This window comes from Salmo salar, chromosome ssa01 (genome assembly GCF_905237065.1).
Source record: "Salmo salar chromosome ssa01, Ssal_v3.1, whole genome shotgun sequence".
Taxonomy (NCBI): Eukaryota; Metazoa; Chordata; class Actinopteri; order Salmoniformes; family Salmonidae; genus Salmo; species Salmo salar.
This window is the reverse complement of record NC_059442.1, coordinates 24,493,159-24,512,004: the sequence shown is the minus strand read 5'-3', so window position 1 is coordinate 24,512,004 and position 18,846 is coordinate 24,493,159. Positions and strand designations below refer to the sequence as shown.

The window sequence follows — 18,846 nt, the reverse complement described above, 5'->3', positions numbered from 1 at the left end:
AAACCTATAGCAGTAGCCATTGCACGGATTGAGGGAGACAATGCCATCCTGTCTGATATTCAGACTTTGCTTGCAGATGCAAGAGAAGAAATCCGTACTGCCCTGCCCACTTCACTGTTGCTTCAAGCAGAGGAAACTGCAGTTCTGAAATACATCAAAAAGCGTGAAGACTTCTGCCTGAAGCCCATGCACGCCACAGCGTACATGTTGGACCCCAAGTATGCTGGAAAGAGCATCCTGTCTGGTGCAGAGATCAACAAGGCCTATGGTGCCATCACTACCATGCCTCGCCACTTTGGCCTGGATGAGAGAAAGGTTCTTGGCAGTCTGGCAAAGTACACTTCCAAACAAGGGCTTTGGGATGGAGATGCAATATGGCAGTCGTGCCAACATATCTAATCAGCCACTTGGTGGAAGGGACTTTGTGGATCTGAGGCTCTTTCCCCTGTTGCCTCCATCATCCTCCAAATCCCACCAACATCAGTCGCCTCAGAGCGCAACTGGTCCTTGTTTGGGAACACACACCAAAGCATGCTACAGACTGACCAATACAAGGGTTGAAACATTGGTGGCCATCTGGGCAAATTTTTGGCTTTTTGAGCCTGAAAACGAGCCATCCTCAACAAGGTTGGAAAGTGACCGTGAAGATGAGGCCTCAGAGTCTGATGTTCAAGAGGTGGACATTGAGGAGGTCCAGGGAGAAGACATGGAAGCCTGAGAGGAAGCCAACCAAAGCTTTAGTTTCTAGACTATGTATGTTGAAAACGTTTTTGGGAGATGTGATGGATCATTGGGGATCATTCAATATTCCCTTTATTTTGTTGTTCAGTGAAATCATCCCATGTGAAGTGTCAACTCATTTAATTAAAGTTCAATTCGTAACCAAATATTTTTTTAACATTTCTATTGGAAGGATTTAGTCATTTGCAATTATGTTTACTTATGATAAGGTAAAATATTTGTTTCTGTTTCCATATGATATGGTAAATCTATCCAACGCAAAAAAAAACATCTACATTTAAATGGTATTAATATTAATTTGCATATATTTCCGTTAATTCCCATATATTCCCGTTAATTCCCACGGAAAGTTTCCACCTCTGAATATTCCCCAAAATGTGCAACCCTAAACATTCCACAGGCCACAATCAACAGCCTGATCAACTCTATGCGAAGGAGATATGTCGTGCTGCATAAGGCAAATGGTGGTCACATCAGATACTGACTTGTTTTCTGATCCACGCCCCTACATTCTTTAAGTTATCTGTGACCAACCAATACATATCTGTATTCCCAGTCATGTGAAATCCATAAATTAGGGGCTACTGAATTTATCTCAACTGACTAATTTCCTTATATGAACTGTAACTCAGTAAAACATTTGAAATTGTTGCATGTTGAGTTTATATTTTTGTTCAGTATATGTGTTTCTCCATTCTCTGTTCCTCAGGTTCCCAGAGCTACAGCAACAGGAACTCACCAGCCACTGGCATGCCTGAAGGTGTGGTTGGTAGAGGTCAGGCCACATCCCTCTTATTTACCACTCTGTGCCATTGTTCAGATATCCAATATTGTGTTCTGAGGTCGTGATGTTCTGGCTCAGGGCTGTGTTGAACAACAGATCGCCAAGTCTCACAGTACACAAGGCCCTGCCTGGGGCCACACAGTATCAGGGCCAAGTTTAAAGAATTGTTTGGAATAACTCTTGTAGTTGGCAATATACTTACTGTTGGCAGATAAACAGATGCTAAGACATGCAGAGGACAGAGCATGCCATATTTTGGAAGTCATCACTGCTTACAGTATTTTCTAGCTATGTGAATACACTGTGCTGCTTAAAGTTTCAGCTTTGCTGAATAATGGTGTCAATGAAAATGATCTTAAGCACTCTTGAATTTTCCTCTCCTCCCCCCTCTGCAGGAGTGTTTGGCTCAGTGGTTCTGTCCAGCCGTCCAGGCGTTGCCATGTCGATGGAGCAGGGCGACTGTATGACCAGGCTGCCCAGTGACCCCCCAGCTGGCATCTATGGCCACGCAGTCCCCGGCAACCATCTGGACTCCGACGACATCCCAGCCGCAGAGGTGGCCAGGGTGAGCAGGTCCACCATACTGTACATAGCCCACCAACAACCTCTTTGATACTACATTTCCCATCGGGCTTTGCAGCTTGAAAAAAATTGCCCACTGCTATCAGTCTGTGGAATGTGCGTAACTGGGGGTTGTGTGTTTGTGTGCAGGATAAGGAGAAGGTGAGAATGACAAGGTTTGCTCGGGACAAGATGCGGCAGCACCGATTGGAGCAGCAGGAGGGCCAGCCTGCCCTGGGGGATCGCCAGAGAGCTGACAGGATGCGTCTGCGCCTCAGACAGGTGCAAAATGACGTGGCTACAGAGGATACAGCAGCCATTTCCAACGGTGCAATATTTCTTCCTTAACCCTCCAAGACTATCCTTTACCCTAGTACAAGATTTCACTTCATGCACTAGAATTTAAATAAACTGGCTTTTGTTATGTTGCAATAATTTGGGTCATTTTACTCTGACAGTAGGATGTCTTCCTGCGTGGGCTTGTGGCTCATCTCTATAATGTTTTTTCTTCCCCTAACAGACTTTCATTTGAATGGTAGCATGGTGACGTCCACCAAGGCTGACTCTCTCCAAGACGAGTCTCCCACCAGCCCCCAGGGATCCCAGAGCCCCATTAAATGTTTCAGTCCCCCCCACCAGCCCAGCCCCCCCACGGTCCCTCCCAACCCCAGGAGCACCCTGCCCCGCCTGAGGAGGGCTCCCAGTCTCAGCAGGACACGGCTGTCTCTCTCACACAGCTCAGGTCAGTGTAACAGTCTGGCAGTCATCATGTAATCTCTTTGCATCTTTGCAGTTATAGGGTTATAGCAGCTAAAGCGCTACACATTTCATTATAGCGTTCAATACAGAACTGTTCGTTCTGTGACTTCTCTCATTAATTTGAGCAACTTAATGATGTTTTTTTAACATGGTGAATAGATTAATAAGTCAACACATATCTCACTCAGGCATGAAGGTATAGCCTGACTCTAAAGTGTTTTAGTGCACTACTAATTAGCCCCTCAGAGCCTCCCAACAGTAGCAGAGCTTAGCAACGGTAAATGAGATGTAGATAATGGAGTGCAATGCTTTGTTTTCACACATTCTATTAATACATCTCCTCCCACGCACGCTGCTTCATTTAGCCAGTGACTGATACAACTGTAATGTAACAATAGAGGTGAAATGTAACACTCTGATGTGTGTTTGTGGCCATAGAGATACATTATTATAGTGTTGTATTTAATGATATGGTTGTCCTCCAGATGAGATGTCCCCAGGCATTCCCAGCCAGAAGAGAGACCTGACAGAGCAGCCTGAACTACGGCCCTTCTCCAAACCTGAGCTAGCACTGACACAGAGCTTCAAACTCCTCAACTCAGACGACTGGTGAGCTTTATTCTTCATTTGGATCCCTATTAGCTGACGCCTTATCAACTGCAAATCTTCCTGGGGTCCAACTGAACCCCACCTCCCGCATTTAAAGTAACGGTCCAGTGTTTCCAGATGTCTATGAAATATGGCTTATAATTAATTACAATGAGTCAAATAATTTTTCTTCCCAAAAATTGTAATTAAGGGTGTTTAAAAAAACAGCTTTTCTGTGTTGGAATGGTATAGGCATACCCCAACAACAGAACGGCGTGGCTGCAATTCCGAATTTTCTGGAACCCAATTTTTTGGAACTAAATACACTACGTGACCAAAAGTATATGGACACCTGCTCGTTGAACATCTCATTCCAAAATCAGGGGCATTAATATGGAGTTGGTCCCCCCTTTGCTGCTATAACAACCTCCACTATTCTGGAAGGCTTTCCACTAGATGTTGGAACATTGCTGCGGGGACTTGCTTCCATTCAGGCACAAGAGCATTCGTGAGGTCGGGCAATGATGTTGGGCGATTAGACCTGGCTCGTAGTCGGCGGTCCAATTCATCCCAAACGTGTTCGATTGGGTTGAGGTCAGGGCTCTGTGCAGGCCAGTCAAGTTCTTCCACACTGATCTCAACAAACCATTTCTATATGGACCTCACTTTGTGCACAGGGGCATTGTCATGCTGAAACAGGAAAGGGACTTCCCCAAACTGTTGCCACAAAGTTGGAAGCACAGAATCGTCTAGAATGGCATTGTATGCTGTAGCGTTAAGATTTCCCTTCACTGGAACTAAAGGGCCTAGCCCGAACCATGAAAAACAGGCCCATACCATTATTCCTCCTCCACCAAACTTTACAGTTGGCACTATGCATTGGGACCAAACCCAGAATTGTCCGTTGGACTGCCAGATGGTGAAGGGTGATTCATCACTCCAGAGAATGTCTTTCCACTACTCCAGTCCAATGGCGGCGAGCTTTACACCCCTTTTGCCAACGCTTGGCAATTGCACGTTTGTAAACTAAGGCTTGTTTGTGGCTGCTCGGCCATGGAAACCCGTTTCATGAAGCTCCCGACTAACAATTATTGTGCTGACGTTGCTTCTAGAGGCGTTTGGAACTCGTTAGTAAGTGTTGCAACCGAGGACATACAATTTTTACGCACCACGCTCTTCAGCGGTCCCATTCTGTAAACTTGTGTGGCCTACCACTTCGCTGCTGAGCCGTTGTTGCTCCTAGACATTTCCACTTCACAATAACAGCACTTACAGTTGACCGGGGAAGGTCTAGCAGGGCAGAAATTAGCCGGATCCACTAATTTGAAGGGGTGTCCACTTACTTTTCTATATAGTGTATATAGGGATTTCTGCGCATTTTTTAAATGTACATTTCTTATGTAACCTTTATTTAACCTGGCAAGTCAGTTAAGAACAAATTCTTATTTACAATGACGGCCAAACCTGGACGACGCTGGGCCAGTTGTGCGCTGCCCTATGGGACTCCCAATCAAGGCCGGATGTGATACAGCCTGGATTCGAACCAGGGAATGTAGTGATGCCTCTTGCAAGAGATACAGTGCCTTAGACCTCTGCGCCACTCGGGATGATCCCGAGGACCCTGCAGGATCCGCTACCGCTTCCTCCTCCTTTCAGCTGCTGCTCAGTGCTCCGCTGCTGCTTATACACGAAACACAGTTTGAACACACGTAGTTCTTTGTTGTAACAGTAATCTATTGCAAACATAAGCACAACATAACAGGCAGTGTAGCGATTTCACGTTCTTTTTTCAGGTGAGTTAGCCTATATGCAGCTATTTAGGCAAGCTATATGTATTCAGCATATCAAACAAGCAAGACACAGACAGGCAGTCAACATCGATTTATTGTGCAAACATTGGCTATTGGGAGGCAGACAGGCAGTCAATGTCGTAGTGTTCTTTATTCAGCAACTCTGGTCATATGGCAGCATAACTATAAAGATTGCGTCATCACACAAAACGCTGATAGATTTGCCCCAATGCAATGTGTTGACTGCGTCTTGCTTGTGCTACAGCAATATCTGTTACAGCAGACAGAAGGTTGTAGCCTTCATAATATTTTTTTAAATGTTTGTTCAAATCTCTGCAGTTTGAGTTTCAGTTTTTAAGCGTTTTCTCTCCAAATTATGCTTTGGCCAGAAATATGAGTATAGGACGAGTCAACAACATTATTTGGGTATGAGTTAACATAATATTAACTTTTCACTGGACTTTTCATTTTTTCACTGGACAGTTACTTTAACCAGATGCTATACTTCAACATTGTCTAGGAAGACCCTATGTCAAAAGTCAATGTATGATTGTTCTATGCATATAAGCAACGGATTGGATTTACAAAATGTATATTTCTCTATTTTTGATTGAAGGGAGAAGAAGATTGAGGGCCTGACCGTTCTCCGTGGTCTGACGCAGTACCATTCGGACATACTGCTGAACAGGCTGCATGACGTCTGTCTCGCACTCATCCAAGAGGTACGACCACGACTCCTCATTCTTTTAGTATTCTATAAATGTTCATGTGAAACGGCACTCCATTGTCCTGGGGACCTTCATCCAATCCCCTTCTAATCATAATCTCAGCCTCAATCAATTCAGTACAGGGTGGTCCTTGTAGACTTTAGCCCTCAATGATTGATTTTCCTATGTCCTGATGAGGACATTTGACCATTCAAGCCCTTACTCAGATGTCTGATTATATATTTTTTTATCTAACTGATTTAACGATATCATCATCTGAGTGTATTGCTCCTCAGGTGAGGAACCTTCGTTCGGGTGTGTCCCGTGTTGCGGTTGGGGCAATGGGTGAGCTGTACACTGCGCTGCAGAAGGGCATGGACCAGGAGCTGGAGGGCACGGCCAAGGCTCTGCTGCAGAAAGCTGGGGAATCCAACGCCTTCATCAGACAGGATGTGGATGCAGCGTTGGACAGCATGGTGCGACACTGCACCCCGACACGCAGCCTGAACGCTCTGCTCACCGGCGGCCTCAGGTCAGACACACTCACTGTCACAAGATAGCACTTTTAGCAGTTCTTTACCTGAATTAGGACTACATGCTTTGCGTGTAGATATTACATTTTTATCATGCTTGTATCTTATCATTAAAATAGGCCATTAGGCTTTATTTTCTATGTGGCGCTGTCTCTTGTGAACAGTCACCTGAACGCTGTGGTGAGGAAGTGCGCGGGTCATCACATGGCCAACCTGATGGAGAACATTGGTGCTGCCCGCCTGCTGTCTGGAGGGAAAGACCTCACCGACCGAATCCTACCTGCTGTCACCAAGCTGGCACAAGACTCCTCCCAGGAAGCTAGGTAGGGAGGGAATTCTGTTCAATACCAATGAGTGTCTGTTTTAATAGTAGCAGGTGTGTCTGTTATCAATAGTGACATTGTTTGACTCTGAGGCTGTTCTGCTCCTCAGGTACCAGGGGCGCCGGATGCTGTTATTTCTGTCACTGCACCGTGATTTCGATAAGATGTTGGAGAAATATATCCCTGCCAAAGACCTGGCTCCCATCAGAGACACTGTCTTCACACTGAAGACTAAGGTACAGAACACTGTCTCCACACTGAACATTAAGGTACAGAACACTGTCTCCACACTGAACACTAAGGTACAGCACACTGTCTCCACACTGAACACTAAGGTACAGCACACTGTCTCCACACTGAACACTAAGGTACAGCACACTGTCTCCACACTGAACACTAAGGTACAGCACACTGTCTCCACACTGAACACTAAGGTACAGCACACTGTCTGAACACTAAGGTACAGAACACTGTCTCCACACTGAACACTAAGGTACAGAACACTGTCTCCACACTGAACACTAATGTACAGCACACTGTCTCCACACTGAACACTAAGGTACAGCACACTGTCTCCACACTGAACACTAAGGTACAGAACACTGTCTCCACACTGAACACTAATGTACAGCACACTGTCTCCACACTGAACACTAAGGTACAGCACACTGTCTCCACACTGAACACTAAGGTACAGCACACTGTCTCCACACTGAACACTAAGGTACAGAACACTGTCTCCACACTGAACACTAAGGTACAGAACACTGTCTCCACACTGAACACTAAGGTACAGCACACTGTCTCCACACTGAACACTAAGGTACAGCACACTGTCTCCACACTGAACACTAAGGTACAGCACACTGTCTCCACACTGAACACTAAGGTACAGCACACTGTCTCCACACTGAACACTAAGGTACAGCACACTGTCTCCACACTGAACACTAAGGTACAGCACACTGTCTGAACACTAAGGTACAGAACACTGTCTCCACACTGAACACTAAGGTACAGAACACTGTCTCCACACTGAACACTAAGGTACAGCACACTGTCTCCACACTGAACACTAAGGTACAGCACACTGTCTCCACACTGAACACTAAGGTACAGAACACTGTCTCCACACTGAACACTAAGGTACAGCACACTGTCTCCACACTGAACACTAAGGTACAGCACACTGTCTCCACACTGAACACTAAGGTACAGAACACTGTCTCCACACTGAACACTAAGGTACAGAACACTGTCTAACTGAGAAGGTGTGTGGGACTGTTATGAGTCATTCCTGTCTATTTTAGTCTCCCCTTGCTGGGGACTTGCGTTTTGAGACAAGACACTGTTACTGTAAGAAAGCGGCAGTTTAGACAGGAAACGCCACATTCGTTTTAACCATTTATTAGAAAAGACGACAATAAATGCAGTTCATTAGTCTTTGCGTTAGGCTCTGCTCCATCGGGGTAGCTATACCAATGCCTCTGACAAAAGCAGAGCCCAAACAAGTGGAGGCTGGGGAGAGTGGTGGGAAAGCAGAAAACAGAAATGAATGGCGAGTAACGTGTTACAACATTGGCATGTCACCAAGAACACCAGCACATGGCATTGGGCGGCAGCCATCAGAATGTGTGTGCAGAACCCGGTCGACTAAATAAACCGCCATATTAAGGTAGCATGATGAATCTAATTGCTGCAATATCAGCTGATGCTATCAGTCAGGTTTCCTGTATGAACCTGCTGCACTTCATTTACAGTACCGGTCAAAAGTTTGGACACACCTACTCATTCCAGGGTTTTCCTTTATTTGTACTATTTTCTACATTGTACAATAATAGAGAAGACATCAAAACTATGAAATGACACATATGGAATCATGTAGTAACCAAAAAGTGTTAAACAAATCAAAATATATTTAATATTTGAGATTCTTTAAAGAAGCCACCTTATGCCTTTTTATTTATACTTTTTTTTTTCACCTTTATTTAACCAGGTAGGCCAGTTGAGAACAAGTTCTCATTTACAACTGCGACCTGACCAAGATAAAATAAAGCAGTGTGACAAAAACAACAACACAGAGTTACACATGGGATAAACAAAACGTACAGTCAATAACACAATAGAAAAATGTACAGTGTGTGCAAATGTAGAAGAGTAGGCAGGTAAGGCAATAAATAGGCCATGGAGGCGAAATAATTACAATTTAGCATTAACACTGGAGTGATAGATGTGCAGATGATGATGTGCAAGTAGAGATACTGGGGTGCAAAAGAGCAAGAGGATAAATAACAATATGCGGATGAGGTAGTTGGGTGTGGCATTTACAGATGGGCTGTGTACAGGTACAGTGATCGGTAAGCTGATCTGACAGCTGATGCTTAAAGTTACAGAGGGAGATATACGTCTCCAGCTTCAGTGATTTCTGCAATTATTTCCAGTCATTGGCAGCAGAGAACTGTAAGGAAAGGCGGCCAAAGAAGTGTTGGCTTTGGGGGTGACCAGTGAAATATACCTGCTGGAGCGCGTGCTATGGGTGGATGTTGCTATGATGACCAGTGAGCTGCAAGTTGCTGCAGGGGGTACTGAGATGTTGGCCGGGGTAGGGAATTAGTGCTACAGGATGCAAATATCTGTTTGAAAAAGCTAGCCTTAGCTTTCCTATCTGCCTGTGTATATTGGTTCCTGACTTCCCTGAAAAGTTGCATATCACGGGGGCTATTCAATGCTAATGCAGAACGCCACAGGATGTTTTTGTGCTGGTCAAGGCCAGTCAAGTCTGGGGTGAACCATGGCATATATCTGTTCCTGGTTCTACATTTTTTTGAATGGGGCATGCTTATTTAAGATGGTGAGGAAGGCACTTTTAAAGAGCAACCAGGCATCCTCTACTGACAGGATGAGGTCAATATCCTTCCAGGATACCCGGGCCAGGTCGATCAAAAAGTCCTGCTCGCGCTCAGTTGGTAGAGCATGGTGTTTGCAACGCCAGGGTTGTGGGTTCAATTCCCACGGGGTACCAGTACGGAGAAAAAATGTATGAAATGTATGCATTCACTACTGTAAGTTGCTCTGGATAAGAGCATCTGCTAAATGACTAACATGTAAATGTAATGTAAATGTAAAGTGATTTAGGGAGCGTTTAACAGTGATGACGGGTGGTCGTTTGACCGCGGACCCATTACGCACCCAGGCAATGAGGCAATGATCGGTGAGATCCTGGTTGAAGACAGCAGAGGTGTATTTAGAGGGCAAGTTGGTCAGGATGATATTTAAGAGGGTGCCCATGGTTACGGATTTAGTGTTGTACCTGGTAGGTTCCTTGATAATTTGTGTGAGATTGAGGGCATCTAGCTTAGATTGTAGGACAGCCGGGGGGTTAAGCATGTCCCAGTTTAGGTCACCTAACAGTACGAACTCTGAAGATAGATGGGGGGCAATCAATTCACATATGGTGTCCAGGGCACAGGTGGGGGCTGAAGGGGGTCTATAACAAGCGGCAATGGTGAGAGACTTGTTTCTGGAAAGGTGGATTTTTAAAAGTAGAAGCTCGAATTGTTTGGGCACAGACCTGGATAGTATGACAGAACTCTGCAGGCTATCTCTGCAGTAGATTGCAACTCCGCCCCCTTTGGCAGCTCTATCTTGTTGGAAAATGTTATAGTTAGGGATGGTGTCAGGATTCACCAAGCGGTCATGATTTGGGGCTGTACAGATGTTTGATGTATTAGAATAATTGATTATGCTTATGTTATATTAATAGAAGGGGAGGGGTTATAAGACCCCTCCCTCCTTACATTTATAGGGTCCTAGACTATAGATTAACAACATATATATTCATGATATAGTTTTAGAATTGTTCCACAGTTGTTCTCTCTCTCTCTCTCTCTCTCTCTCTCTCTCTCTCTCTCTCTCTCTCTCTCTCTCATATAATGTGTGACTGAGACAGAACTCTGCAGGGGAGTGTGGGAGATAAGAGACTAGTTAGACATTCCACAATAAATCAACTTTGGGGAGGGGACATTTATTGCCTAGCTTTTAGATAAACACTGAAACTCTATGTTTGTATAGCTGTGGATGCAGGGTTTTGGTCTCAGGAGTAAAAAGGTAATGACGTAGTCAGTGACATCACTAAGGCGGGACTTCGATTTAATAAAACAACTTGAGACCTTTTGTTTGATGCAGAACTTACTCAGAAACATGCGTGCTATGTTCCTGATTGTCCACTTCTGTCTGCAATTGCATTAATAAAGGGTTTTGAATGATTTAATTAAATATATTGTCATAATGCTAATTTCACCAATGAGCCAATGATGATACGAAAGAAACAAAATGCACACTCTTGGCATTTTGTCGACCTGCTTCAAGAGCTGGAATGCATTTCAATTAACAGGTGTGCCTTGTTAAAAGTTAATTTGTGGAATTTCTTGTTAATGTGTTTGAGCCAATCAGTTGTGTTGTGACAAGGTAGGGGTGGTATACAGAAGATAGCCCTATTTGGTAAAAGACCAAGTCCATATTATGGCAAGAACAGCTCAAATAAGCAAAGAGAAATGACAGTCCATTATTACTTTAAAACATTAAGGTCAGTCAATGCAGAACATTTAAAGTGCAGTCGCAAAAAAACATCAAGCGCTATAATGAAACTGTCTCTCATGAGGACCGCCACAGGAAAGGAAGACCCAGAGTTACATGCAGAGGATAAGTTCATTAGAGTTACCAGCTTCAGATTACAGCCCAAATAAATGCTTTACAGAGTTAAAGTAACAGACACATCTCAACATCAACTGTTCAGAGGAGACTGTGTGAATCAGGCCTTCATGGTCGAATTGCTGCTAAGAAACCACTACTAAAGGACACCAATAAGAAGAAGAGACTTGCTTGGGCCAAGAAACACGAGCAATGGACATTAGACCAGTGGAAATCTGTCTTTGTCTTTGTGAGACGCAGAGTAGGTGAATGGATGATCTCCGCATGTGTGGTTCCCACCGTGATGCATGGAGGAGGAGGTGTGATGGTGTGGGGGTGCTTTGCAGCTGACACTGTATGTGATTTATTTTAAATTCAAGGCACACTTAACCAGCATGGCTACCACCGCATTCTGCAGCGATACGCCATCCCATCTGGTTTGCGCTTAGTGGAACGATCATTTGTTTTTCAACAGGACAATGACCCAACACACCTCCAGGCTGTGTAAGGGCTATTTGACCAAGAAGAAGGGTGATGGAGTGCTGCATCAGATGACCTAGCCTCCACAATCACCCAACCTCAACCCAATTGAGATGGTTTGGGATGATTTGGACCGCAGAGTGAAGTGGGAACTCCTTCAAGACTGTTGTGGGAACTCCTTCAAGACTGTTGGAAAAGCATTCCAGGTGAAGCTGGTTGAGAGAATGACAAGAGTGTGCAAAGCTGTCATCAAAGCAAATGGTGGCTACTTTGAAGAATCTAAAATAGAAAATATATTTTGATTTGTTTAACACTTTTTTGGTTAGTACAAGATTCCATATGTGTTATTTCATAGTTTTGATGTCTTCACTATTATTCTACAATGTAGAAAATATATATTTTTAAATACATTGAATGAGTAGGTGTCCAAACTTTTGACTGGTACTGTACATTTGTGTGATCTATGAGTTACGTGTGTTAATGTGTTCTGCAGGGCCTGGGAGAGATGCCCCAGGACACCCCGTCAGCCAGGGGCCGGCGTTCCCACCCTGGCAGTGGGACAGTGAGGGCCTCGTCTCTCAACAGGGAACCACACAAAGTGGTAAACAGGTGGGAAAACGCAACACCAACTGAGACATGTAGCACTATCCATACTATCCCTGAATTTAGTCTCTCATCAAGTCAACATCCCTTATATACTGAACTGTTATGATTGGTGTCATGGCTAGCCTTGCTGTTTGTCTATGCATTAGCACAGTTTGTGTCAATGAATGTAGAGTTTGTTCATGTGTGTATCCATCAGTATGAACTCCGTCTCCATGTTTTACCTACTGTTTGTGTATCTGCAGGGAGTCTGGGCAGTACAACGGAAGACCTCAAGCTCACAGCATTGCAGACAAGATCGAGTACATCAAGCAGCTCACAGCCCTGCTGGGTTCAAAGGACTTTAGAGAGCGCATCAAGGGCATCGACCAGCTAATGGTGGACTGCGAGCACAACCCCAACATGGTCATCTGCAGTATCTTTCCGGTAACTGATGTCAGCTGAACAAAACTGGATATTTTTTTGCCTCATATACCCTAAGCTGCTAAAGGCCGAAATCCTCTGACTATCACAAAAAATACTAGCTATACATTTTATTGACGAAATCAACCATGCAAAGTTCCATAGATAAAAGGGCCTGTGTAAGCAGGTCATAGTTGAATCTGTAGTAATGCTTCTCTCATCCCTCTGTCCTTCTCTCGCAGGTGTTTGATGCCTTTAAGGCCAGACTGCAAGAGTCCAACAGTAAGGTCAACCTGTACGCTCTAGAGTCTCTGCAGAAGATTGTCACTGTGATGAAGGATAACCTTGCCCAGGTAATCTACATCCTGGTCCCAGCCATCGTGGACAATCACCTCAACTCCAAGAACAACGCTATCTACACTGCTGCTATTGGAGCCATCCACACACTCATCCAAAACCTGGGTGGGTGTCTGATGATGTTTCCCATCACATCATCTGGTTTGAGGCTTGAACGTAGCTTGACTTTGTGCTTGACTTTGTTCACAGATAACGCTCTCCTCCTCCAGCCCTTCTGCACCAAGGCCCAGTTCCTGAGTGGTAAGGCTAAGGTGGATCTCATAGAGAAGGTTGCAGGTATGTTCACTGAAATAGTTTGCTTGAGATATTCCCTTCAGTACCTAAGTTACGTAGATGACACTTGGTAAACTTCATTTGGCTTTTAACATTTTGATTAGGATCTGAGTTGACAAAAGCTGCTAAGCAACAGTGCACTGGCAACTGTCTTTCTGCCTGTCACCCAAAGAGTCTTTAGCCTCTTAAAAGGAGGGAGAAACAGATGTCAGGCCCATGTGCTCTCAGCATTTCATAAGTTCCTTGTTACAACGTGTTTGACTCCTCATCCTCCCACCTCCCTCCCTCCTCTCCTCCTCTGGTCTGTCTTTCAGATCTGGTGACAGGATTATATCCCCGTAAGCCCCAGGTGGTGGAACAGAAGGCGTTACCCCTGCTGTGGCACCTCCTGGGCACATCCAGCCACAGCGGCACTGTCCACGGCCGGGGTGGCAGCGTGCGGGGGGCCACCTCCAACCTGTGCCAAGCCCTCTACACCCACATGGGGCCTGGGCTGGCAGAGTTCGCCGCTTCCCAGCCTGCCAACGTCCACAAGAGCCTCAATGAGCTCATGAGGACCCTCTCCTACCCCTGAGGGCCCCTCAGAAAACACAACCTTCAAAACACAATCAAACCCCCCCCAGACAGAAGAACAGAAACACCGACCTTCCTTAAAGACAGAGATGTTCTACATTTCTGAGAGTGCCTGCACTTTTTTAACGTTACAGAGTATAGAAAGTCCTTAAGATGAGAGCCCTTAAATCAACCCTCTTCTCAGCGAGCTATGGTGTCCTTTAATAAAGGAGCACAGACAGACAGACAGACAGACAGACAGACAGACAGACAGACAGACAGACAGACAGACAGGCAGGCAGGCAGGCAGGCAGGCAGGCAGGCAGGCAGGCAGGCAGGCAGACAGACAGACAGACAGACAGACAGACAGACAGACAGACAGACAGACAGACAGACGGAGACTTCAGCTGTTGGCATCAGGTCTTACACTCTCAACAACCTGCTCTCTTTGCACTTTGAAGAAGTCGCTCACTATCATGATAGTTGTCGTCATGAGTATGGCTTGGTATGTATCGTCATATGATTGTTGCTGTAGTTTTTTATGAATCTTATTGTACGCAAATCAGAGACAACGTTATGAAGAATATAGATTTGAAATGCACAAAAAGGAAACGGGACCTGAAAGATGTATATTTTAGGTGATTCATTTGATGTGAAATTTCTAAGATGTCTTATACAGTTGTTTTAAAGATTTGTCAGAGTAAAGATTAATGATTACAAATTATTTGTATAGCTCAAATGTGTGATTGCACAGTATTAGCCTAATCTGTATGCTGTACGATGTTGCCGTATATAATGTATCTATTGTATATGGTTTGTAAATCTTATTGTAACAATTTGTTGATGAAGTGGTGTTCTGGCATGTCTTAGCATTTTACTTTTTGCATGACCAAAATGTACTGATGTGATCAAAAAATATATTTATATTTTTGTTAAGGAGATATATATATATATGTGTGTGTACACTGATGCCTAACTCAACTTTGGGTGTAAACCAATTATACTGGCTGAGTGTAACATTGAAAGCATTTATCTTTAAACTAACGACTGATATAGAGACGGTGAAGCCCAGGTCTGTGATTCTGTTTCAGTATAGTGCCAGTCTTAACGTAGCCTTTCACTATTCTATGTTTAAATTATATTGAACTTCTTTGTTAACAAGATGAAAGACCGACTGATATTTAAAGTGTTTATTTCTATAAACCATATGCTTTGTTTTTTAATTTATTTACTTTATTCCTTCACATCTTTATTGTAAAGAAACTTTCCTATAGTATCATTGTAATGCCTCAGCTCAGTGTGGTTGGCCTTGTGTCGCCCAAAGGGGGAAAAGAGGATATGTGTGTTCCTGGTCTTTAACAGTCTTGAGGAAGAGGGGGCTGTAAGGTAAGGATCTATTTCCAATTAGTGGGATTAGACATGCAAGATTGAGCATCTGAGTCGGTTATTAAAACAAGACCACTGTCACTGATTTACATGATTTGCTTTTATTTACATGTAAATAAATACACATTTGTTTTGCAGGGTTACATGACAAATGATAGCAAAGCAAAAGATTGTAGAAAATGTCAAGTTCCTTGAGAAGATAGTTCTCATTGACATACAGTACCAGTCAAATGTTTGGACACCTACTCATTCCAGGGTTTTTCATAAATGTTACTATTTTGTGAAGACATCAAAACTGAAATAACACATATGGAATCATTTGGAAACCAAAAAAGTGTTAAACAAATCAAAATATGTTTTATATTTGAGATTCTTCAAAGTAGCCACACTTTGCCTTGATGACAGCGCTGCACACTTGCATTCTCTCAACCAGCTTCATGAAGTTGTCTCCTGGAATACATTTCAATTAAAGGTGTGCCTTGTTAGAGGTTAGTTTGTGGAATTTCTTTCCGTCTTAATGCATTTGAGCCAATCAGTTAGGGGTGAGGGTGGTATACAGAAGATAGCCCTATTTAGTAAAAGACCAAGTCCATATTATGACAAGAACAGCTCAAATAAGCAAAGAGAAACAACAGCCCATCATTACTTTAAGACATGAAGGTCAGTCAACCCAGAAAATATCAAGAACTTTGATGGTTTCTTCAAGTGCAGTCGCAAAAACCATCAAGCGCTATGATGTAACGGGCTCTCATGAGGACCGCCACAAGAAAGGAAGACCCAGAGTTACCTCTGCTGCAGAGGATTAGTTCATTAGAGTTACTAGCCTCAGAAATTGCAGCCCAAATAATTGCTTCACAGAGTTAAAGTAGCAGACACATCTCAACATCAACTGTTCAGAGGAGACTGTGAATCAGGCCGTCATGTTTCAATTGCTGCAAAGAAACCACTACTAAAGTACACCAACAAGAAGAGACTTGCATGTGCCAAGAAACACGAGCAATGGACATTTGACCGGTGGAAATCTACCCTTTGGTCTGATGAGTCCAAATTCAAGATTTTTCGTTCCAACCTCCGTGTCTTTGTGAGACGCAGAGTAGGTGAACGGAGGATCTCTGCATGTGTAGTTCCCACCGTGAAGTATGGAGGAGGAGGTGTGATGGTGTGGGGGTGCTTTGCTGGTGACACTGTATGTGATTTATTTAGAATTCAAGGCACACTTAACCAGCATGGCTACCACAGCATTCTGCAGCAATACGCTCTCCCATCTGGTTTGCGCTTAGTGGGACTATCATTTGTTTTTCAACAGGACAATGACCCAACCCACCTCCAGGCTGTGTAAGGGCTATTTGACCAGGAAGAAGAGTGATGGAGTGCTGCATCAGATGACCTGGCCTCCACAATTACCCGACATCAACCCAATTTGTTTAACACTTTTTTGGTTACTATATGATTCCATATGTGTTTTTTTCAAAGGTTTGATGTCTTCACTATTATTCTACAATGTAGAAAATAGTAAAATAAAGAAAAACTCTTGAATGAGGTGTTCTAAAACCTTTGACCGGTCGTGTATTTTGATTTGTTTAACACATTTTTGTTTACTACATGATTCCATATGTGTTATTTTATAGTTTTGATGTCTTCACGAAAGAAAAACCCTTGAATGAGTAGATGTGTCCAAACTTTTGACTGGTACTGTATCCCCCCAGTGGCCAGTTTATTAGGTACACTACCCAATTCACAAAAAATGGTTCACTTCTACAGACAGTGCGTCAGGTGCGCAGGTTCCAGTATGCGCCGGTAATAGCCAGCCTCCTGGGCTTGTCACGCACGACAGTGTCTAGGGAGGTGATCACCAAGGCATTTGTAGTTGATCACCAAACATTTCTGTAAAAAACAACGATAAAGCCTTGTGTTTTGTGCTGTTGGCGTTAGGTGCACTTGATTCAGCAGCCCTAGCACCGGGAAGGCAAATTGTGAGCATTTTGAACTATTTAATGTGTCTGAAGGTAAAACTTTGTGTACCCGGCAGGCCCAGACAGCAAATCAAGTACACCTATAGGCCTACCGCTGGCCAATCATAATGCTTAGATCACTGTGTCTGCACAGTTTCCTCAAGCCATAGGCTGGAAAAAGAAGCCTCGGACGCACAGCAAAGATGATGACTTGAGACTCAATGAACACAGCAAAGAGCTGCTATTTTAATAAGTACATTCATGTTTAAGTTCTTATTCAGCACTGTCAACATTTTGTTCAACACTTTTAGGCCTATAAGCCATAAAATGCGTGTTCCCGATTTCCCACTAATGCCACTAACACTACAACCAGCACTGCAGCTGTAATGAATGAGTACAGCCAAGTGTTTCCAAAGCTTGCATTGTTATTATTAGCGGCTTGTCCTTTTTAATATCGAGGAATATTTCACTGTCTCTGATCGGTCATCGGAGTGATAACATGAATCGCCATCAGCTGGAAGATTGTGTCCTCTTTTCTCAGAGGAGGGAGGGAGGGAGGGAGGGAGGGAGAGAGGAGGGAAGGTGAGTTGGGTGAGAAGCAGCCTCAGCAGTGCTGTCACCCTCCCACCATCCCCTGTCTGAACATCAGATGCAAGCCATCAGTTCAGTAAAAAAAAAGCTAATGATTATGCTCACTCAGCTGTGCCTCACAACAAAATATATATTACCAGTGTAATGGTCTGAGAAGAACAACATTGTCAGGGCAATTCAAGCATTGCCAATATGCAGTGATAATGTATTGGGCCTATAGCCTACTGTACAAACCTCATTGCTACAGAACTGTTTTTAATACGCTAATTTTGCATAGGTTTTTTAAGTCTTTTGAAAACAAATCTGTGAGGTAGATCTCGGCTTGCTTTTGGACTCAGAAGGTGATCTTGACTCAGAAAAGGTTGGTAACCACTGGTCTAGGGTTTACCATCAATGGTGCGACAAACAAAAAACATCCAATCAGCAGCAGTCCTGTAGGCGAAAACAGCTAGTTGATGAGAGAGGTCGAAGGAGAATGGCAAGAATCGTGCAAAATAACAGGCGGACCACAAACAGGCAAATAACGGTGCAGTACAACAGTGGTGTGCAGAGCCTTATCTCTGAATGCACAACTCGTCGGTTCTTGTCACTGATGGGCTATTGCAGCAGACGACAACACCGGGTTCTACTCCTGTCAGCTAAAAACAAGAAGAGCCGACTCCATTGGACACACGATCAGAGGAGTGGAAAAACATTGCTTGGTCCGACAAGTCCTGGTTCCTTTTGCGTCATGCTGATGGCAGAATCAGGATTTGGCGTAAGCAACATGAGTCCA

The 18,846-nt window shown here is 44.0% G+C and overlaps 1 protein-coding gene across 1 annotated transcript in view; it reads left to right on the top strand.

Annotated features, from left to right (window-relative positions):
* Positions 1-15,617, top strand: part of LOC106581430 (TOG array regulator of axonemal microtubules protein 1) — a 33,237-nt gene extending 17,620 nt beyond the window's left edge. Inside the window, exons 9-22 of the mRNA XM_014163521.2 lie at positions 1,451-1,516; positions 1,921-2,090; positions 2,237-2,414; positions 2,607-2,828; positions 3,331-3,454; positions 5,840-5,945; positions 6,227-6,462; positions 6,628-6,786; positions 6,896-7,022; positions 12,449-12,564; positions 12,804-12,984; positions 13,203-13,422; positions 13,507-13,593; positions 13,905-15,617. Of these exons, the coding sequence (XP_014018996.2) occupies positions 1,451-1,516; positions 1,921-2,090; positions 2,237-2,414; positions 2,607-2,828; positions 3,331-3,454; positions 5,840-5,945; positions 6,227-6,462; positions 6,628-6,786; positions 6,896-7,022; positions 12,449-12,564; positions 12,804-12,984; positions 13,203-13,422; positions 13,507-13,593; positions 13,905-14,164 (2,252 nt within the window). The 3' untranslated portion in view covers positions 14,165-15,617. The remainder of the gene's footprint in view (positions 1-1,450; positions 1,517-1,920; positions 2,091-2,236; positions 2,415-2,606; positions 2,829-3,330; positions 3,455-5,839; positions 5,946-6,226; positions 6,463-6,627; positions 6,787-6,895; positions 7,023-12,448; positions 12,565-12,803; positions 12,985-13,202; positions 13,423-13,506; positions 13,594-13,904) is intronic.
* Positions 15,618-18,846: the final 3,229 nt, after the last annotated feature.